At 40.2% G+C, this 23,348-nt stretch overlaps 1 protein-coding gene and 1 long non-coding RNA gene across 6 annotated transcripts in view; one reads left to right on the top strand and one right to left on the bottom strand.

Annotated features, from left to right (window-relative positions):
- The window catches only part of ITGA8 (integrin subunit alpha 8), a 179,736-nt gene that overhangs the window by 74,447 nt on the left and 81,941 nt on the right, over positions 1–23,348 (top strand). For all 5 annotated transcript variants that reach the window (XM_033852479.2, XM_073801692.1, XM_073801693.1 and 2 more), the window contains 2 exons: positions 18,294–18,339; positions 21,278–21,385. In XM_033852479.2, coding sequence (XP_033708370.1) covers positions 18,294–18,339; positions 21,278–21,385 — 154 coding nt within the window. The remainder of the gene's footprint in view (positions 1–18,293; positions 18,340–21,277; positions 21,386–23,348) is intronic.
- LOC141278115 (uncharacterized) overlaps positions 1–23,348 on the bottom strand; it is a 34,363-nt gene that overhangs the window by 8,964 nt on the left and 2,051 nt on the right. The window lies entirely within an intron of this gene.

Below are 23,348 nucleotides of genomic sequence, written 5' to 3'. Positions count from 1 at the left end.
GAATTGTATTCAATATCCTGTGATAAACTGTAATGGAAAAGAATATGAAAAAGAATGTGTGTGTATATATATATATATATATATAAAATTGAATCACTTTGTACAGTAGAAATTAATACAACATTGTAAATACGTCAATAAATTTTTAAAAAAGAATAGACATGTAAGTTGAGGCAATGATGCTCTTTTAAATAAACCTGGACTTCCTCTCCTGGGATCACGGGAGGCTCCACTCAAGGTGGTGCACTCATTCTTGACAAGCAGAACCCCTGACCTTCGTTCTGTATTCACTGGGCATTTAAATGCCAAACTGCTAGACTAAGAGAACCAGTAACCAGCTTGATAGAAACAGCACCAAACTGGGAGTCAGGGGGCCCATATTCTCATTTCTTCACCCATCATTTTCAGCTCTGTAATCCTGGATATACCACTTACGTCTCTGACCTTAGCTTCCCACTGCTCAGGACTGTTATGAAGGTGATTTGCAAACTGTGAAGCACTCTAAGCAGTCAATATATGTTATTTCTTAACCTCACCCACTAGATGGAGGTGAGAGGGACCCGAAAGAAACTCAAATGATGAGATCCAGATGCTCTAACGCTTTGCACCAGACCTAGCCCTGTGCCTTAATGCGATGACTCGGGGAACATGCCTAGAGCTTCCTAAGCGTCGAGGGGGAGAGCTTTTCAGAATAACTAACCCAGCAGCAAAATCCTCTTCAGTACTTCTTAGTAGCAAACACTGTTCACGTGATGCCCTTCTTTCTATGTATGGCCATCATCTTATATCTTCTTGCTGGCATTTTCCTGGGATGATATTAGTAATAGCCAGTTTCCTAAAAACTACCAGCCCTAATAGAAATTCATGAGAGCGTGAGGGTACAACAGAAAGCGTGGGGTCTGGCCAGACTTCAGGCTAAATTGTGATGTAGGTGAAGCTCATTTGGGGGGGATGCTCAGCCCCTCTCATCTCCGGCTTCCTTTTCTTTCTGTCGCTGACAGCTCCTCCACACCAGCTGCAGAAGCTTATACTATTTCCTCTTCTCAAACGTGCAGCAGAGAAGGATCTGATATACTTATTCCCATCAGATGTACCTGATGCAGGGGAAGTAGGTCGCACCCAGGGACTCTGAGTCAGTGAGTGCTGGCCTGCATCTTGAGCAAGCCCTCGTGGAGAGTTGACTGATAGGCTATCTGTGCTGGAAGGGCAGGGAATGTGTTGGTTTGCTCACTGTTGAATCCTTGGCAGCTGGGACAGGACTTGGCTCATGATGGGTGTTCAATCACAAGTTGCTGAATGAGGGTCCCCAGGATAGGGAACCACTGCCCACACCTTCCTTTCTTCCTCTGCTCCCTCCCTTGCAACTCTATAAATTTGTATCTTACTGTATCAGTTTTCTAGGGCTGCCATAACAAAGTACCACACACTGGGTGGCCCTAACAACAGAAATGTATTTCCTCACATTTCTGGAGGCTACCAGTTCAAGTTCAAGATGTGGGCAGGGTTGGTTTCTTCCGAGGCCTCTCTCCTTGGCTTGTAGATGGCCACCTTCTTTCTGTGTCTGCACATGGTCTTCCTTATGTGTGTGTCTGTGTGCAAATTTCCTCTTACAGGACACAAGCCAGATGAAATTAGGTCCCACCCTAATGATCTCATTTACCTTACCTCTTTAAAGACCATTTCTCTAAATAGAGTCACATTCCGAGGTACCAGAGATTAAGACTTCAACATCAAATTTTGGGGGATGGGGGATACAATTCAGTCCATATCACTTAGCAAACTTTTAAAGTCCCTCAAGGTTTTAGTCATAGGATTTTCCCTATCAGGATGGATGTGGGAGTAGCGTCTTGTGGGATACTGAAACCGAGCAGGACCCTGTGGGGCTCCTGGGCACAGAAGCCTTTCTGTGTCCCTGTTTCCTGTTTGTAGGGAATAGACTTCAGCCTCCAGGACCCTCCCTGAGTTCCAAAGGGCAGGTTCAAACAGTTGTTGATCAGTGAAGGGAGGGGATGCAGAGACAAGGGAGGAGAAGCCAAGAAACAATGGTGCAGCCTTGGGGCAGGGTCCTGGTTCCGCCTCAAGGGATACACATGACAATATCTTTGAGCTCTTCCACAGAACTAAACCCCCCAACAAATGGAAGATGTTCCAGAGAGAAGGTCACAGTTTGATAACCTTGAGAATCACAGAAGCTCACCAGAGGACCACCTGAGGCCAGGTGAAAGGAATTCAGGCCCTGATCCTTACCAGCACTGCCATAAAACTCCTCACCAAATCCCCCTGGACTGGGACACACAGTTTTGAGGGGCACTAGCCCACTGTGTCCCCCTTTGCCTGTCAAAGCAATAAAGCTGTTCTTTTCTACTTCACCCAAAACTCTGTCTCCGAGATTTGATTCAGCACTGGTATACAGAGGCCGACTTTTCGGCCTCAATACCAGACTCTTTTGGAGACTGTGAAATCATTCCCAGTAGTCAGCCACTTATAAATGAGACTGGTCGAAAAGAAACAAACTTTTCTCCAAGACTTGTAACAACTGACTGGACAGCACACATATTGTAAATGTGGCCACAACAAGGATAAAGTGAAATGCCTTTGATCCAGTGACATGAAATGCAACTAGCGAAGCATCAAGCAACGGTAGGGGGAGGGGTGATGCTTACAGCCACAGGATGCTAATAACACACAGAAAACAATTTTCATAAGGCAGACTTATCACTTGATAGTTCACTCTTATTTTCTGTGGGATTTTTTAAAAAAGAAAATAAAAGTCTCAGTAAATTAGAATGTTGCAACCTAATACCACAATCCAACTCATAAATGTTTTCCTTCAGAGCTCATTTGGAAGCATTTCAGACAGACTGCTGGGATTATTACTTTCTGGGATAAAAATCACGCATTTTTTTTCCAAACATTTTCTTCCTCAACTCATAACCCTCCTCTCAGTAATATTTCACATGTTGCAATAAAAGAGCAAGGAGGAAAGGCAGCCTCTGTCTATTTTTAGATAAACACATTTACCAAATTCAAGACTTATCTAAATGCCTGCTTCCCACAGACATGAGCTGTTTTTCCAGTGCCAAACTCTTAAGCCAATTTCGTAACCCACTTACAAGTCAGCATTGCCATGTTGACACAGCATCTTTAACTCCATCATTTTACACAGTTATCTTTAATCCTGTTGTTTCTCTTAAAATCATCCTTTTATGACAGTGAGCAGACCCTGGGTGGGTCTAGGTGAACAGCTATACTTGACAACCCCCAGTTCACCTTTAAAATGCTGTGGGAAGGGGCTTAGCAGAGATGGAGGCGGGACAGGGATGAGGAGTGTCTGGAGGAGATGCTGTGGGCTGTGAGCATGAGCAATGCCAAGACAGGAGCCAGAATTCTATGGATGTGGAGCTCAGGGAGCTGAGTCATGATGTGGGCCAGTGCGATGTCCAGCTCTGGTTAAGCCAGGGAGAATGCCAGAAACTGTCCCATAAACGAGGCAAGACGAGACACAAACCCTGCAGGAGCCCAGCTGACTCAACAGGCAAAGCACAGTCCTGGATTGTAAATCAGAGCTGAGAAAGTACAGTCATGTGACCCCAACCAATTCTACTGAGCTCTTGGCTTTCTCATCTGGAGAACCTTGAAGACTTCACCAGAGATTTGGCAACCAAGAGCGACTTGTCCAGAGTCATTAGGAAGCCAGTGGCAAAGTAAACTGGAACTGGTTAGAACTCCTACATTTCTACCCTCTATTCAGGAATTTTCCACTTGAAATAGAACACTGCATTTAAAAGAGGGCTTCAAAGAGATTACAGTGAGAGAGAATTTACAAAACAAAATCGGCCTATAGGTACAAAAACCTCTACACAGATGTTTATAGTGACTTTCCAAAAACTGGAAACAATGCAAGCTCCCCTTAGCCAGGGATGGATAAACAAACCATGAGCCAGTGGGGTACGATTCAGCATTAAAAAGGAATGAACTGCTGACACATGCAAGATCGTGGATGAATCTCAAATGCACTAAGTTCAGTGAAGGAAGCCAGACCCAGAAGGGTACATACTATTGGTGCAGCCACTACGGAGAACAGTATGGAGGTTCCTCAAAAAACTAAAAATGGGGTTGCCATAGGATCCAGCAATCCCTCTCCTGGGCACATAACCGGGAAAAACTATCATTCGAAAAGATACGTGCACCCCAGTGTTCATTGCAGCACTATTTACAATAGCCAAGATGTGGAAACAACCAAAATGTCCATTGACAGATGAATGGTAAAGAAGATGTGGCACATATATACAATGGAATACTATTCAGCCATAAAAAAGAATGAAATAATGCCATTTGCAGCAACATGGATGGACCTAGAGATTATCCTACTAAGGGAAGTAAGTCAGAGAAAGACAGAGACCATATGATATCACTTATATGTGGAATCTAAAATGTGACACAAACGAACTTATCCATGAAACAGAAACAGACTCACAGACACAGAGAACAGACTTGTGGTGGCCGGGGAGGGGTGGGGGAGGAGGGGATTGGGAGTTTGGGATTAGCAGATGCAACTAGTATATACAGGATGGATAAACAACAAGGTCCTACTGTATAGCACAGGGAACTACATTCAGTATTCTGTGGTAGACCATAATGGAAAAGAATATGAATATATGTATAACTGAGTCACTTTGCTCTACAGCAGAAATTAACACAACATTGTAAATCAACTACACTCCAATAAAACAAATTTAAAAAAATAAAGAGAAAAGGCCAGACAAGGTAAACCAAAAAAAGAGGCTACATACTGTATGCCTCCATCTATGAGACATTCTGGAAAACAGATTAGAGGATGCAGGGGGCTAGGGGTGGGAGCGGGCTTGACTAGAAAGTGCATGGGGGATATTCTGGGATGATGGAGTTGTTCTGTATCTTGGTTGTGTTGGTAGTTACACAACCAGATGAATTTATCAAAGCTCTGAGAATAGGATACTTCTTAAAAAATTTTTATTGGAGTATAGTTGATGTACAATGTTGTGTTACTTTCTGCTGTACAGCAAAGTGACTCAGTTATACATATACATATATCCACTCTTTTTTAGTTTCTGTTCCCATATAGGTCACTACAGAGTATTGAGTAGAGTTCCTTGTGCTATACTGTAGGTCCTTATTAGTTATCTATTTTATATACAGTAGTGTGTATATGTCAATCCCAATCTCCCAATTTATCCCTCCCCTGCTTACTTCCTGGTAGCCATAAGTTTGTTTCCTATGTCTGTAACTTTATTTCTGTTTTGTAGATAAGTTCATTTGTACTCTTTTTGTAGATTCCACATATTAGGATACTTTTTAAGGATGAAATTTACTGTATGTAAAATACACCTGAATTTTAAGATTTTTTTAAAGGTAGCCTGTAGCTATGCTCCTGGGGAGCACTGGGACAAAAACAGGTAACAGCCAGACTGCCTGGGTTTAAAACTTGGCCTTGCCACTTACTATATTTAATTTTTCAGAACCTCATTTTCCCCATTTTAAAATGGGGATAATTAAGGTATCTACCACATGGGATTGTTGTAGCAATGAAATGCACATACTTAAAATGTTTAGAAGGTTAGCTTTTGTTGGATACATCTCTGCACAGCTGTCCAGTATAGCCTCAGGATAAATTCCTAGAAGTGCAAATTCTGGGCCAAACGTTTGCATTGTCCTACATACCAACAAAGCACCGTCTAAGAAAATTGTGCCAATTTCTATTCCCTCAAACAGAGCGTATGAGTTTTTGGTTCTCTTCTCTCTGCCTAATACTAAACTTTTCACCTTTTCAAATTTCAAAGGTCAAAAATGATATCTCATTGTTTCTTCCATTTGTAATCCTTTGATGACGAATGAGGTTGAACATCTTTTCATATACTTATTGGTCACAGCTATTTAACTTCACATGAATTGCCTGTTTATTATCTTTTTACGGGACTATTTATAGTTTTATTAATTTGTATGAGTCTGTCATAAAATAGGGTTAATAATTAACATTTATGTTTTCATAGGTGCCAGACATTCTTGAAAGCATTGAAAAATATTCCCATTTGATCAGAGGTCTGCATTGTAAACATCTTCTGTTTCTTTCACTTCTCTTTTGAACTTGCTTCAGTTTTTAAAAAGAAGTTTCAATCTTCAAATTCCTTTGTGATTTCTACACTTGGGGGGGGGGTCACGCTGCAGGGGGCGCTTTCCTTTGGAGTCATCATTATCTCCTTTTTTAATATAAATTTATTTATTTATTTATTTTTGGCTGCATTGGGTCTTCATTGCTGTGCACGGGCTTTCTCTAGTTGCAGCGAGCGGGGGCTGCTCTTCGTTGAGGTGCACAGGCTTCTCATTGCAGTGGCTTCTCTTGTTGTGGAGCACGGGCTCTAGGCGCGCGGGCTTCAGTAGTTGTGGCTCGTGGGCTCTAGAGCGCAGGCTCGGTAGTTGTGGCATATGGGCTTAGTTGCTCTGCGGCATGTGGGATCTTCCCGGACCAGGGCTCGAACCCGTGTCCCCTGCATTGGCAGGTGGATTCTTAACCACTGTGCCACCAGGGAAGCCCCTGAGTCATCACTATCTTTTCATACAATTCTTAGTTTCACATTCCCATGTTTCTCATTTATTTGGAAGCTCTTTATAGCACATCTCACTGTCCAGAATTATTCTGAAATAGTAAATGTCTTTTAACTCCAAAATTTAAAAGGAGGAGTTTGATGGCATTTTGAGCAAGAGACCAGCGCTCGTATATTTCTTAAGAAGATGAGAGAGTAAGAAGTAGGAAGAAAGAAGGTAGCAGGTAAGAAGGCTCACAGCTTATGAAATGTCAGTGCTTGGGTGACGGCGGAGGCTTCCCCCCATGAAACGCCTCTGGCAGACTCATTCATCTAACCCTGTCATCACTCTTCCTGTTGTCTTCCCCTCCCATCTAACCCCCTTCCATGAAGTTTCCATTCTCTCCTTTCTGCCCCCTGCCTACCTAGGCCCAGACCTCAAATCCACACTCAGAACAAAGCTGATGTTTTCACAATGAACTTCTTCCAACTCTAAAATTTCTTTCAGAGATTAATGAAATCAGACCCTACAGTCCAAGTACCACTTTAGAGACTTGGCTCTTTACTTCTTCTTCGTTTAAAAACAACGGTTTTAGTGAAATAAAATACAAAACAGAGGTGTAATACATCTCCTATGACCTCACATTTTTTAGGGTTAGTTTTTCTTGCCAACTGATACTGCATTCATGCTAATGTCCCCTTTTTATATCCTTAAAAGTACTCAGTTCCATCAAAAGCCAAAAGGAAAATAAACTGTGTTTCTCGGGCAATGTGAGGTGATAACAAAGGACTCCAGCATTTTTAGAACAGTTTTTGATTAAGGGGAAAGAACCAATTTTAGTGGCCAAATGTTTCTTCAAGGGAAAAATTAAAAGGCTAAATGTCTTTGTATAAAGAAAGGCAAAGTTTTTGTTTGCTTGTTTTCAGAATGTGCTTTTAAGAAGTTTCTATAAGAAAGGAAAGTAAACATTAGATAAAGGTATAAGACCTGTTTTCTCAAAGTGAGGGAAAAAGTTCAGAGTTATGAATCCAAATATTAGCACCAAAATTTGTCATCAGATGATCACTGAAATTCCTTGATGTGAACATACACACACTACTGTATTTAAGAGAAATAGCCAACAAGGACCTACTGTAGAGCACAGGGAACTCTACTCAATATTCTGTGATAACCTATACGAGAAAAAAATCTAAAAAAGAATGAATATATGTATAACTGAATCACTTTGCTGTACACTTGAAACTAACACAACATTGTAAATCAACCATACGCCAATAAAATAAAAATAAAAAGAATACAGTAAAAGTCCCAAGGCAGGGTGGGGGGGGAGAAATTCCTAAGCATGGCAGAATTATGCAAGATTTTTCAAAATTGTGTGTGTGTATATGTATGTGTATATATGCACCCATATATACATATGTGTGTATATAGATACATGCGTGTACATACATCTATATACTCAAACAAATATATGTATGTATATATATGGAACATAACATCATATATATATATATGGAAATCACATAGCACTTATCAAAGCAAATCACATATTCTGGAAGGACAAATTGGTTAGAAATACAGATCAGCCGATCCATTCTCCTCCCCTAGAGAAATCTGATAACTTTAAGGTCCTGAGCATAAATGCTTCTGGCCTTTTCCAGCAGGCACAAGACCAAGGTGGTGTCTCAAAAGACAAACATACTTCTGGTGGTAGATAACTGTTTTCTTGGCCTCTGAATAACTGTGGCCACATTCTCATGAAAAAAGGAAATGTGGCCTGTTTCGCCAGATATTTGATTTTTCCAGAGGAGGAAAATTCCCATCCTGAGGCCTAGGAATCAGAGTTCCCAAAGAAAAACGTGTGCTGCTCTTGACCATCAGGAGGGTGGCTCTCAACTTCTCCTCTGCAATGACAGTCTGATCACGATGCAGCCTCTGAATCTGGAGCCTCCGTGTGTGTGTGGGTTTCTCTCCCAACACCTTCAAGGGCACATGCCAAAATTCAGCAGAACTTGATTGTAGTTGACATTAGCCTGTCTTAAAAGCTGTTACATTTTCCTCATCTCTCTCTTCTTCAGTATATTATCTCATGATTACTTATCCTCCTATTTCATAGGTATTTATAAAGTCCCTGCCCTGTCTCTGGCACTGTGCCTGGTGCCGTGGATGCAAAGATTATTTCTTTCTTCATTTATTTCAACCCCTGCCACTCCATAAAATCTTTGTGATATGCAACCCTGAGGAAAGATTCCTGCCCTGGAAGAGTTTATAGTCTCATTTTCTTGGCCATTTCCAAAGAGTCAGTTCTTACAATTCTTCTGTTATTTATAAAGTGTCTAATCTCAAGATACAAACATTTCACCTTATTTGGAGACAAAAACAAAGCACATGATTCCCTTGAATCAGTTTCATAATGGAACTTTCCTGTCCGTGTGTCATATCAATAGATACGGATCAGGCCAAGTGCCACCTGTGTTATACTTGTCTAAATAATTAAGTCCAGGATTATACAAGAAGAACAGAGTTCGTGTTTCTTCAAATCAGTAGCTCTTTTTCCTCTGACATAGCAAAAACGCACTGATGTGCTGGGAGAGACGACTGTAACAGAAAAAAAATAAATGTGAAAATCGTTGCAAAACTTGAAATTCTGATGTGATTTTAAAAATTGGTAGACTTAGAAACTCTGACTTCTGGCTTCAAAGATTTGAACCCTTGGAAAAGAATATTTGATTCCATGAATCATAGATGGTCAAGTTGTAGCCCTTTACTTAACTGTCTTCCTTAATCTCACAGACAGAGCTCCTCAGATGACCTTCATTTGACTTATTAAACATTAGCATGCACATCTTTTAAAATATGGAGCTTTGGAGTCCAGTCTTGAGCCTATGATCTGAATCTGATTCTGTATCTATAAACGAGAGTTTTTTAAAACTTTTTATATTGACGTATAGTTGATTTACAATATTCTGTTAGCTTCAGGTGTACAGCAAAGTGACTCAATTAAATGGATATATATATATATATATGCTTTTTCTGATTCTTTTCCATTATAGATTATTACAAGATGTTGAATGTAGTTCCCTGTGCTATACAGTATATCACTGTAGTTTATTTTATGTATAATGGCGTGTATCTGTCAATCCCACACTCCTAATTTATTCCTCCTCCATCCCTTTCCCCTTTGGTAACGACACATTTGTTTTCTATGTCTGTGAGCCTGTTTCTGATTTGCCTCAATACATAAATTCATTTGTATTATTTTTTAGATTCCATATATGAGATCATATAATATTTGTCTTTCTCTGTCTGACTTCACTCAGTATGATAATCTCTAGGTCCATCCACGTTGCTGCAAATGGCAATATTTCATTCTTTTTTATGGCAAAGTAATATCCCATTGTGTGTGTGTGTGTGTGTATACACACACACACACACACACACACACACACATATATACACATACCACTTCTTCTTTATCCGTTCATCAGTTGATGGACACTTAGGTTGCTTGAATTTTGACCGTGATTTTAATCCTGAAGCCATTTGAGTCCATTTTTTAAAAAACATTTTTAACAAGAATTATTGTGTCTTAGGTTGGGTTCTTTTAGAGCAGACATTAAGACAAGTGGTTTGACTAGATAGCCTCATCCACCAGAGGGCAGACAGCAGAAGCAAGAAGAACTACAATCCTGCAACCTGTGGAACAAAAACCACATTCACAGAAAGATAGACAAGATGAAAAGGCAGAAGGCTATGTACCAGATGAAGGAACAAGATAAAACTAAATGAAGTGGAGATAGGCAACCTTCCAGAAAAAGAATTCAGAATAATGATAGTGAAGATGATCCAGGACCTCGGAAAAAGAACGGAGGCAAAGATCGAGAAGATGCAAGAAATGTTTAACAAAGACCTAGAAGAATTAAAGAACAAACAAACAGAGATGAACAATACAATAACTGAAATGAAAACTACACTAGAAGGAATCAATAGCAGAATAACTGAGGCAGAAGAACGGATAAGTGACCTGGAAGACAGAATGGTGGAATTCACTGCTGCAGAACAGAATAAAGAAAAAAGAATGAAAAGAAATGAAGAAAGCCTAAGGGACCTCTGGGACAACACTAAACGCACCAACATTCATACTATAGGGGTCCCAGAAGGAGAAGAGAGAAAGAAAGGACCCGAGAAAATATTTGAAGAGATTATAGTTGAAAACTTCCCTAACATGGGAAAGGAAATAGCCACCCAAGTCCAGGAAGCGCAGAGTCCCATACAGAATAAACCCAAGGAGAAACATGCCAAGACACATAGTCAATCAAATTGGCAAAAATTAAAGACAAGGAAAATCGTTGAAAGCAGCAAGGGAAAAACGACAAATAACATACAAGGGAACTCCCATAAGGTTAAGAGCTGATTTCTCAGCAGAAACTCTACAAGCCAGAAGGTAGTGGCAGGACATATTTAAAGTGATGAAAGGGAAGACTCCACAACCAAGATTACTCTACCCGGCAAGGATCTCATTCAGATTCGATGGAGAAATTAAAAGCTTTACAGACAAGCAAAAGCTAAGAGAATTCAGCACCACCAAACCAGCTTTACAACAAATGCTAAAGGAACTTCTCTAAGTGGGAAACACAAGAGAAGAAAAGGACCTACAAAAACAAACCCAAAACAATTAAGAAAATAGTAATAGGAACATACATATCGATAATTACCTTAAATAAACATGAATGGATTAAATGCTCCAACCAAAAGACACAGGCTCACTGAATGGATACAAAAACAAGACTCATATATATGCTGTGTACAAGAGACCCACTTCAGACCTAGGGACACATACAGATGGAAAGTGAGGGGATGGAAAAAAATATTCCATGCAAATGGAAATCAAAAGAAAGCTGGAGTAGCAATTCTCATATCAGACAAAAGAGACTTTAAAATAAAGACTATTACAAGAGACAAAGAAGGACACTACATAAAGATCAAGGGATCAATCCAAGAAGAAGATATAACAATTGTAAATATTTATGCAGCCAACATAGGAGCACCTCAATACATAAGGCAAATGCTAACAGCCATAAAAGCAGAAATTGACAATAACACAATCATAGTAGGGGGACTTTAACACCCCACTTTCACCAATGGACAAGTGATCCCAAATGAAAAAAATATTCCATGCAAATGGAAATCAAAAGAAAGCTGGAGTAGCAATACTCATATCAGATAAAATAGACTTTAAAATAAAGAATGTTACAAGAGACGAGGAAGGACACTACATAATGATCAAGGGATCAATCCAAGAAGATATAACAATTATAAATATATATGGACCCAACATAGAGCACCTCAATACATAAGGCAACTGCTAATAGCTATAAAAGAGGAAATCGACAGTAACACAATAATAGTGGGGGACTTTAATACCTCACTTATACCAATGGACAGATCATCCAAACAAAATTAACAAGGAAACACAAGCTTTAAATGACACAACAGACCAGATAGATTTAATTGATATTTATAGGACATTCCATCCAAAAACAGCAGATTACACTTTCTTCTCAAGTGCTCATGGAACATTCTCCAAGATAGATCACATCTTGGGTCACAAACCAAGCCTCAGTAAATTTAAGAAAACTGAAATCATATCAAGCATCTTTTCTGACCACAAGGCTATGAGATTAAAAATCAATTACGGGGGGAAAATGTACAAAACACAAACACATGGAGGCTAAACAATACGTTACTAAATAACCAAGAGTACACTGAAGAAATCAAAGAGGAAATCAAAAAATACCTAGAGACAAATGACAATGAAAACATGATGATCCAAAACCTATGGGATGCAGCAAAAGCAGTTCTAAGAGGGAAGTTTATAGCAATACAAGCCTACCTCAAGAAACAAGAAAAATCTCAAATAAACAATCTAACCTTACACCTACAGGAACTAGAGAAAGAAGAACAAACACAACCCAAAGTTAGCAGAAGGAAAGAAATCATGAAGATCAGAGCAGAAATAAATGAAAATAGAAACAAAGAAAACAACAGCAAAGATCAATAAAACTAAAAGATGTTTCTTTGAGAAGATAAAATTGATAAACCATTAGCCAGACTCATCAAGAAAAAGAGGGAGGGCTTCCCTGGTGGCGCAGTGGTTGAGAGTCCGCCTGCCGATGCAGGGGACATGGGTTCATGCCCCGGTCCGGGAGGATCCCACATGTTGTGGAGCGGCTGGGCCCATGAGCTGTGGCCGCTGGGCCTGCGCGTCCAGGGCCTGTGCTCCACGGCGGGAGGGGCCACAGCAGTGAGAGGCCCGCATACCACAAAAAAAAAAAAAAAGAAAAAGAAAAAGAGGGAGAGGACTCAAATCAGAAAATTAGAAATGAAAAAGGAGAAGTTACAACAGACATCACAGAAATACAAAGCATCCTAAGAGACTATTACAAGCAACTCTATGCCAATAAAATGGACAAATTCTTAGAAAGTTATAACCTTCCAAGACTGAACCAGGAAGAAATAGAAAACATGAACAGACCAATCACAAGTAATGAAATTGAAACTGTGGTTAAAAATCTTCCAACAAACAAAAGTCCAGGACCAGATGGCTTCACAGGTGAATTCTATCAAACATTCAGAGAAGTGCTAACATCCATCCTTCTCAAAGTCTTCCAAAAAACTGCAGGGGAAGGAACATTCCCAAACTCATTCTATGAGGCCACCTTCACCCTGATACAAAACCAGACAAAGATACTACAAAAAAAGAAAATTACAGACCAATATCACTGATGAAAATAGATGCAAGAATCCTCAACAAAATACTAGCAAACAGAATCCAACCACACATTAAAGGGATCATACACCATGATCAAGTGGGATTTATCCCAGGGATGCAAGGATTCGTCAACATACGCCAATCAGTCAATGTGATACACCATATTAACAAATTGAAGAATAAAAACCATATGATCAACCCAAAAGATGCAGAAAAAGCTTTGACAAAATTCAACACCCATTTATGATAAAAACTCTCCAGAAAATGGGCATAGAGGGAACCTACCTCAACATAATAAAGGCCGTATATGACAAACCCACAGCAAACATCATACTCAATGGTGAAGAACTGAAAGCATTTCCTCTAAGATCAGGAACAAGACAAGGATGTCCACTCTCACCACTGTCATTCAACATAATTTTGGAAGTCCTAGCCACGGTGATCAGAGAAGAAAAAGAAATAAAAGGAATACAAATTGGAAAAGAAGAAGTAAAACTGTCACTGTTTGCAGATGACATGATACTATACATAGAGAATCCTAAAGATGCCACCAGAAAACTACTAGAGCTAATCAATGAACTTGGTAAAGTTGCAGGATACAAAATTAATGCACAGAAATCTCTTGCATTCCTATACACTAATGATGAAATATCTGAAAGAGAAATTAAGGAAACACTCCCATTTACAACTGCAACAAAAAGAATAAAATACCTAGGAATAAACCTACCTAGGGAGACAAAATACCTGTATGCAGAAAACTATAAGACACTGATGAAAGAAATTAAAGATAATACAAACAAATGGAGAGATATACCATGTTCTTGGATGGGAAGAATCAATATTGTGAAAATGACTATACTACCCAAAGCAATCTACAGATTCACTGCAATCCCTATCAAATTACCAATGGCATTTTTTACAGAACTAGAACAAAAAATCTTAAAATCTGTATGGAGACACAAAAGACCCTGAATAGCCAAAGCATTCTTGAGGGAAAAAAACGGAGCTGGAGGAATCAGACTCCCTGACTCCAGACTATACTACAAAGCTACAGTAATCAAGAGAATATGGTACTGGCAGAAAAACAGAAATATAGGTCAATGGAACAGGCTAGAAAGCCCAGAGATAAACCCACACACCTATGGTCAATTAATCTATGACAAAGGAGGCAAGGATATACAATGGAGAAAAGACAGTCTCTTCAATAAGTGGTGCTGGGAAAACTGGACAGCTACATGTAAAAGAATGAAATCAGAACACTCCCTAACCCCATACACAAAAATAAACTCAAAATGGATTAGAGACCTAAATGTAAGACTGGACACTATAAAACTCTTAGAGGAAAACATAGGAAGAACACTCTTTGACATAAATCACAGCAAGATCTTTTTTGATCCACCTCCTAGAGTAATGGAAATAAAAACAAAAATAAACAAATGAAACTAGTGAAACTTAAAAGCTTTTGCAAAGCAAAGGAAACTACAAACAAGACGAAAAGACAACCCTCAGAATGGGAGAAAATATTTGCAAATGAATCAACAAACAAAGGATTAATCTCCAAAATATATAAACAGCTCATGCAGCCCAATATTAAAAAAACAAACAACCCAATCCAAAAATGGGCAGAAGGCCTAAATAGACATTTCTCCAAAGAAGACATACAGATGGCCGAGAAGCACATGAAAAGCTGCTCAACATTACTAATTATTAGAGAAATGCAAATCAAAACTATAATGAGGTATCAGCTCACACCGGTCAGAATGGCTGTCATCAGAAAATCTACAAACGACGAACACTGGAGAGGGTGTCGAGAAAAGGGAACCCTCTTGTACTGTTGGTGGGAATGTAAATTGATACAGCCGCTATGGAGAACAGTATGGAGGTTCCTTAAAAAACTAAAAATAGAATTACCATATGACCCAGCAATCCCACTCCTGGGCATATACCCAGAGAAAACCATAATTCAAAAAGACACATGCACCCCAATGTTCACTGAAGCACTATTTACAATAGCTAGGTCATGGAAGCAACCTAAATGCCCATCAACAGACGAATGGATAAAGAAGATGTGGCACATATATACAATGGAATATTACTCAGCCATAAAAAGGAACAAAATTGGGTCATTTGTAGAGACGTGGATGAATCTAGAGATTGTCATACAGAGTGAAGTAAGTCAGAAAGAGAAAAACGAATATCGTATATTAACGCATATATGTGGAATCTAGAAAAATGGTACAGATGAACCAGTTTGCAGGGCAGAGAGTGAGACACAGACGTAGAGAACAAACATACGGACACCAAGGGGGAAAGTGGTGGGGGCAGGTGGCGGTGGTGTGATGAATTGGGAGATTGGGATTGACATGTATACACTAATATGTATAAAATAGATAACTAATGAGAACCTGCTGTATGAAAAAATAAATTAAATAAAGTTCAAAAAAAAAAAAAAAAAGAAGGCAAGTGGTTTGAGAAATATCCCCAGAAAATCATTGCTAAGGGAGTAGGGAAGAGAGATGTGGGAAGGGAAGATTATCATCAAAAGGCTGACAGGGTGGGCAACTCGAGCTCTGTCTAGCTGGGGAAATCTGGGAGACAGGGAAGTACATGTCTCAGAGTCACCCTAAGAAAGCAGCCATGTGAGCTCATGTACCTGCTTATCCATCCAACTCCCATGCATCATGGACCGAGGACAATGCCCTCGGCCTGGCCAAGAGAGGCCCCTAGAGAAGAATCATATTGCTTGCAGCCTGGCCAGTTCCTTTGCTCTGGAAAGGTGAATGCCAAGGGCATGTGGCTACAAATCATTTTCCTGTACGAATTCCATTGAACCAGTTTAATTTCTTGATCGGTTTTCCATATGGCACTGACAAAGGAGTTCCCTCCTCTCTTTTTCTTTTTGTTTTTTTTTTTCATTTTCACTTCTGTCCTACTAGAATTAATCGATTAGAGTTTCAGCTATTGTAAGTTTTCTTCTGTGGCCGTTATTTCTTCCGAATCCGGTTTTCCCATCTCTGCTTCTAAATGTTACTCTGTAGATATCATCATGGTCATTTAAATTTTTGTTTGATTGCATCCACCGAGAAAGAATAACCATTATAGATGAGATTAACAAAAACAGAGAGTTCTGCCTATATATCAGCCGGTCACTGAGGTCATTGTGAACTTTACCTCTCAAATAGTCTAAGATTGCTCTGTTGCCCAGCACCACTGTAACGCAGCTTCACCTCTTATGTACTTGTGTGAACTTCAATGAATGTATCGGTGAGCCTCCCTAAGTCTCAAATTACTCTTCTGTAAAATTGTGCTAATAATATGACAGAGACTTCTTAACTCGTTAAGAGTAAGTTAAAGTAAATCCATTAAAAGAATTCCTGGCCTAGAATAAGTGTTCAATCTGTGCTATTTATTATTATCATTGTTGTTGTTGTTTAATATTTTTGTATAGTGGTTTCCCTGCTTATCCAGGGGGGCATACGTTCCACGACCCTTCAGTGGATGCCTGAAACCGCAGAGAGTACTGAACCCTTACATACTATGTTTTTTCCTATACCTAAAGCTGGATTTATACATTAGGCACAGTCAGAGATTAACAACAATAACTAATGATAAAATAGAACAATTATAACCATATACTATAATAAAAGGTATGTGAATGTGGTTTCTCTCTCTCTCAAAATATCTTATTGTTACAAATTTAATGCCTTTTCCATCTTAACTAAGCACTTTTCACCCACCGTGGCTGTAACTTTTGCAGTTTGAGATGTGACAGCAGAACTAGCACGGCTTTCTTTTTCCTTCTTCACAATTTCACAGACAGAAGATTTCTTCTTACCACAGATCTTAGCAACCTCGGCATAGGATTTTGTTTCTTTCCTTATTAAGTGGAGAACATTCACCTTTTTACTTAAAGGAAGCACTTTACGGTTTCTCTTTGGCACATCTTAATTGCCAGCATCACTCCTTTCTAAAAAATTTTTTTTAATTTTAATTTCTTTTTTTTTTTTGGCCGTGCCACGCGGCGTGCGGGATCTTATTTCCCCGACCAGGGATCGAACCCCTGCCCCCTGCAGTGGAAGCATGGAGTCTTAACCACTGGACTGCCAGGGAAGTCCCTAGTCTCACTCCTCTTGCACTTTGGAGCCATTGTTAAGTAAAGTAAGGGTCACTTGAACAAGCACTGAGACACCAAGTTGGCTAAGTGACTACGGACAGGACACGCTGGACCAAGGGATCATTCACATCCCGGGCGGGACAGAGCAGGACGGCGTGAGATTTCATCACGTTGCTCAGAACGGCGTGCAATTTAAAACGGATGAGTTGTTGATTTCTGGAATTTTCCACTTAATATTTTCAGACCGTGGTTGACCACAGGTAACTGAAACTGAAGAAGCAAAACCGCAAATGAGGAGAGATGGCTGTAATGCTATGTCAGTTATTTCATAGGCTACTGATCACTCTGCCAAAACCATACTCGCCATCCGCATATTTGTCAAGAGCAAATGGCTGTGATGAGATGGCAGCCAAAATGTCTCACTTCGTTGGTAAAATACTTTCCTTATAGGGTTGCTCCGGTAGCGGGATGATAAAATACTATGTGCTACGAGCCTGGCACTTAGTAGGCCCTTAGCCCCTGCTTTTCCCCTTTTGCTTTAAGATGTGTGCCTTGAGTCTGGAGGATAGGAGAAATGGTGTTACGATGAGCATCTGAAGCATTTCTAGAAGGCTGGCCTTCCTGAGTCCAGAAGGGTTTGAGATCTATGGATGTATGTGTCATATGGAGCTGGAGTGAAGTTCCAGTATCCTTTCCAAAATGTCTTAAGAACGGTGTGATTTGCTGTTCTTACTTTTATGACTCCCACTCTGCAATCAGCATTTCAGGATGCTTTATGTGCTATTTATGAGTCTGAATCGTTTCTATAAAATTTGTACACGTGTTGTGTGTTTTTGTCTTTTTTAGATTTAATTGTGGGTGCATTTGGAACAGGAAAAGTAGCTGTTTACAGGTATGTGGTTGATGGTATGCAAATGCTCTTTTCTTTTATTGACATGTAACATTATATTAGTTTCAGGCATACAACATTATGATTCAATATTTGTATATATTGCAAAATCATCACCACAATGTCTAGTTGATAACATCCATCACCACACACAGTTACAGTTTTTGTGTGTGTGATGAGCACTTTTAAGATCTACCCTCTTAGCAACTTTCAAATATACAACACAGTATTATTAACTCTAGGCACCATGCTATATATTTCATCCCCCAAACTTATGTATCTTATAAACAGAAGTCTATACTTTTGGCCACTTTCATCCATTTCCAACTCCATCTCATCCCCACCTCTGGCAACCACCAATCTGTTTTCTGTATCTTTATGTTCATTTTTTGGTTTTGATTTTTGTTTCTAGATTCTACATGTAGGTGAGATCGTATGGTATTGATCTTTTTCTGTCTGACTTTTTTCACTTAGCATAATGCTCTCAAGGTACTTCTGTGTTGTCATAAATGGCAAGCTTTCCTTTTTACGGCTGAATGCCACACTTTCTTTATTCCTCCGTCCGTGGATATGTTCTTCTAATTGTCTCAAATGCATTTCTTTTTCGTTGTTAGTTTTTCTTTAAAGAGTAAATCCCAACTATTTATTTTGGAGAGCATTTAGATGCTCTTTGTAAAGTTTGGAGGAGTATTTGCTCTCAATATTTTCCCCTTTCTTTCAGCCCTTCTGTCTTTTTTTTCTCATACCTCATGACCAAACTTCCAGCTTCTACTAACATAACATTAAATAAGATGTGAATCTTAGCAGAACTTCTAAAATGACACACTTTTTAAAGTTATTACATTTGAATACTTCTCTTTGCTTTGGAAATGCATTAAAATGAGCCTATAGATAAGGAATGCAGGGTGGGGGAGTGTTGCTATGCACCCTGGCCTCTATCATCAAGTGCGGACACTACATTAAGGAATAGAAATACCACGAACTGGTAGCCTCCCAAAGCAAGAATTGAACAAGTGTTCAAATGTGACAGGTCTGGCCAGTCCACACACTCACCCATTTGTAATCTTGGGCGAGTTTCTATAACTTTCTGAGCCTCAGAATTTTTTCATTGTAAAATAGGCATAATATTTACAAGTTTATTTTTGTTGAAAGGATTAAGTGAGAATCTGCATGTAAGGTACATGGAATAATAAGTAACTGGTAGACCGTGCTACCAGTTACTTACTAGATTCTTCTTTCTTCTTAAAAAAAATTTAGATTCTTTTTTATTCTTAAAAAAAAAAGTTTTATAGAACGCAAGACACTAGGTCAGGATATCAAGACAAAAGGCAGAGGTCTAACCCAGGTGTTCTGGGCACATAGTTCAAACCTAGGTCAACTCCCTGAGGGATTCTAAAGCAGGTTTCCTCAAGTAGGCAAGATTGTCTTCCTCATCAGTCCCAAGACATACTCAGAGGGCTGATTTACACCAGCCACTCTCCACTTCAGGGGGTAGAGAATCAGGTGATTGAAACTCTCAAAGTACCTGAAGGATGGGGCTGTGTTTGTGGTGGCCATGAAGATGCACCACTCAGAGCTGATGGAGTGAAATTGACTCATGGTCCCTCCACTGTGCTCTGAGTCTACATGTGCAACAAGGCCCTATCTCCCATGAGCTGCTCCCAGGCGATTACTGGACACAACAGGGATACAAATACAGGCCCACCTGGAGCTCCACTAGCAGGCAGATTTGGCTCAAGGGCTCCCTAGTGCCCTGGCTGGAGCTTCTTTCCCAGATCCTCTTTTGTTTCCTTACTTCTTCACAGGAATCAGATGTACATCACACTCTGACTGCTGGTCCCAGCCTCCTCCCTCCCTCCCCTTTTTCCCTCATCAGTATTTGCCCTAATAAGTGTCTTGTGTGTCTAATCCTGTCTTATCATCTGCTCTTCCAAGGGCTGGAGCTAACACAATATTGAAAAGAAAAATCACGTAACAGTACAGATAATAGCGCAAAGGAGTTCAGGAAAATTCCCATTGGGCGCCATTACGGTAATCATGGAATTGTTTAAACCAGTGCCCTAAACAACACGCTGCCCCAAGGCCCCGCCCTCCCTCCTGTCGGAGGAAAACTTAAGCAACGTGGCGGCGTCGTTTCACACTGTCATCTGGAGATTTCACTCCCATTTCTCATATCTTGGCACCAAGCTTTATAAATATCGCCCCATTCCTTTTCCCAGTGACTTACTTTCTTGTCTGATTTATCCTCCCCGGTGGTTGGAATGGAGTTTACTCGGTATTAGACCCTCTCCTCAAACTCGGCCGCACCATAGAATCACCTGGAGGTTTTTGTTTTTGACATTCCAGTGCCTGGCCTTGACCCCGGGAGACTGGCTTCTGTTTTTCAGCTCCCGGGGTGCTTCTGTCGTGCAGTCAGGGTTGAGAACCATTGCTCCACGTGAAGGGCAGCATGAGTCAGCTCACCCTCATGGGTTTAGCTCAATCTGCAAAGCTTGTCTAGAAAATGATCGATCAGCGGTTCAAAATCACCAGCCAACATGGCGACAAAATTAGCAAAACTCGAGTACTTACAGATGCAACGTGAGTGACTGCAGGATGGTGTATCTCCTCATATTCAGATGCGAATATGGACAGACCAGCAGGTCCCAGAGGAGAAATCTTTCACAGCCATGTCACCAAAATACCGTGAGCCCCTCCACAGACAGAGAAGGTCCGTGAGCGCGGCTGTGCTTCATGGGCCCATGGCTCCTTTATTTGTATTCGTGAGCTACCGGATGTGTCTGGAGGTCGTTGGTTGAGTCTAGAGCCCACCTGTTCACTCACTGAGGGGAATTCTTGGCACCGGGGCCGGGAATGTTGGCCGTGACCTCTAGAAGTGGAGCAGTGGGCTTCTGCCTGCCCCTCCTGGGGCTGGTTAAAACCGTGTGTCTTCTCCCCGCAGAGCAAGGCCGGTTGTGACGGTGGGAGCCCAGCTTCTCCTGCACCCAGTGATCATCAATCTGGATAATAAAACCTGCCAGATTCCAGAATCGATGGCATCTGTGGCCTGGTGAGTCAGTGCGGTGCTGCCAGCCCGCTTAGGCGGACTCAGATCACCTGGAGATCTGGTGCACATGCAGCTTTGGGGGCCGCAGGCCTGGGATGGGGGCTGAGACTTTACATTTCTGAAGAGGCTCCAAGGGGGTGCTAATGCTGTGGGTCTGTGCACCACATCTGAGTAGCCAGTTGTTAGTCTTTCAAAAGAAAAATAAAAGGATCTCTGACACGATGCTGAACTTTTGCTGTCATGGGAAGGCCATTTTGCCAATCTACAGCCTCCACATGTGATGAGAAACAAAAACACTTGAGAAAATTCCCGACAAAGTAAATCTTGGAGATTTCTTTTAGAACCTTGGCATACTAAAATACACATTAACCAAACTGAAAATATAATAAAATACCTTGATGCTTGTATTTGCATATGCATATGGAAACCACTTTTCAGACATATGTATTGTCCTTTTTTTTTTTCTTAAATAGGCTTGGGTTAAATTACTTGGTTTCCTGTGCTGGAAATAGATGTCAGTTTTATAACCTCACATCTGTATACAATGAGACAGAAGGTAAACATTATAAAAATAGAGATTTTTGTGTCCTCAACTATATTTCTGTGGCCATGATCTCATCGTCAGGAATAGTCCTCTGCCTGGCCTGTAGGTGGACAGGCTCATACACCTTCTGAGAATGTTCCTCGTGAATCTGGCCGGTCACCCGAAGGCAGTAAGAAATGGAACTTGGCTGTAGCACAGCTCAAGGCAATGCCACTTTGCTTCTCAATATGTAGGTCCTCCAGGGTCAGAAGTCTGTCATATTGGGTAATGCCTTAGGGTATATTCTCTGAAAGATCAACAAACATTTGGAGCATTTGAGATTTACCTCCATTTTCAGATGATATGGTCGGTTCCTGAGAAAGTCAGAATGCAGAACACACCAGTCTGTCGACCCACAGAAGCCAGTTTCAGCACGTTGCTCATGGCCTTGGACAGGGGTTCAGACTGGAGTCAGAGCCTTTGAGGGTGGTGGATGGGGGTGTAGAGGACCCCGAAGAATTCTTTGAAAAACCTCCTTTGCTGAGACCTCTCGGTTCAGGGAGGCCTGTCTTCCCCTTAAGCAGCTTCTGAAAGTAGCTGGGAGATGCCCTGAGCACATTTTAAAATGGTATGAAACCATAAAATATTATAATGAAAACCTGATCTGAGAAAATATGTGAAAGAGCTAGCTAGCATCTCTCCTAACCCTGGATGAAATGAACATGAAATGAACAATGAGTGCTACTTGGGCACAAGTATTAAAACTGGTATTTCTCCCAACAGTCCTGTTTGCACATTCATCACTGAATGGGCTTCTAGACTGAATTCTTTAAACCATATATGTGTGGCACACTCTGGTGCGAAATGTTGTTACGAACGAGATCATCTTTTCTCAGGATTTTTCAGTTTTTGAATTTTTTTAAAAATTGAAGTGTTTTTTTTTAACAGATTGTGGGATCTGTTTGGTTTTATGGAAAGAATATTCCTTTTTATTTAAAAAATTTTTTTTATTTTTTAATTGTTTTTTTCATGGAAAGGCATTTTATTTTAAATATAGCAGACTGGGAATTTGGGATTGACATGAATATTACTTTTTAACAAGAAAATTGCCTTGTTTTTGCGAACTCTTGTTTGCATTAAATCAGATTTGTTACGTGGGCAAATTACAATTATTTATTTGATTCTATTCCATCCATTTCCTGAAAGATGTTTTATTTTCACATACAAAAATTTTGAATGGGTAACTCAGAGTATCAGAAGATGGAAAATTAACAGCGGGTTCAGTCTCGAATGTGTTTCTCGGATACCTTTTAAAACGTATTATAGGAATTTAGCTCATTTTTTAAAAAATGATTGAAAAGCATTTGTTGATTTTCTTTTCTGTAATTTTTGTCTGTATTTGATATAATCTTGTACATCTGAAAACTATTAAGTAAACCTCTA

This window comes from Tursiops truncatus, chromosome 2 (assembly GCF_011762595.2).
Source record: "Tursiops truncatus isolate mTurTru1 chromosome 2, mTurTru1.mat.Y, whole genome shotgun sequence".
Classification (NCBI taxonomy): domain Eukaryota; kingdom Metazoa; phylum Chordata; class Mammalia; order Artiodactyla; family Delphinidae; genus Tursiops; species Tursiops truncatus.
The sequence above is the reverse complement of the archived record's forward strand: the minus strand, read 5'-3'. Positions and strand labels throughout refer to the sequence as shown.